We start from the raw sequence: 206 nt of genomic DNA, 5'->3' as shown, positions 1-206 counted from the left end.
CCTCAACGCCTCCTCCTCGCGCCTCATACCAGGTACGTGTTCTGGATCTGCATCTTGCCCATCATGTACGAGATGAGGAGCAGCGGCGTGACCATCATGGCGGCCACGAGGACTCCCACGCCGAGGAAATGCGAGTCCTTGGTGTGGCCGCAGACGTGGGAGCTCACGCGGAGGAGGCCGAAGGCGCAGGCCACGCACACCTGGGG

General features: G+C 64.6%; 1 protein-coding gene across 1 annotated transcript in view; it reads right to left on the bottom strand.

The window, feature by feature from the left end:
• The window catches only part of LOC119591236, an 8,636-nt gene that overhangs the window by 2,325 nt on the left and 6,105 nt on the right, over positions 1-206 (bottom strand). Inside the window, exon 4 of the mRNA XM_037939942.1 lies at positions 30-200. Coding sequence (XP_037795870.1) covers positions 30-200 — 171 coding nt within the window. The remainder of the gene's footprint in view (positions 1-29; positions 201-206) is intronic.

The sequence above is a fragment of the Penaeus monodon genome, chromosome 28 (genome assembly GCF_015228065.2).
Source record: "Penaeus monodon isolate SGIC_2016 chromosome 28, NSTDA_Pmon_1, whole genome shotgun sequence".
Taxonomy (NCBI): Eukaryota; Metazoa; Arthropoda; class Malacostraca; order Decapoda; family Penaeidae; genus Penaeus; species Penaeus monodon.
Note: the sequence above shows the minus strand (reverse complement) of the source record. Positions and strands in the feature narration are given on the sequence as shown.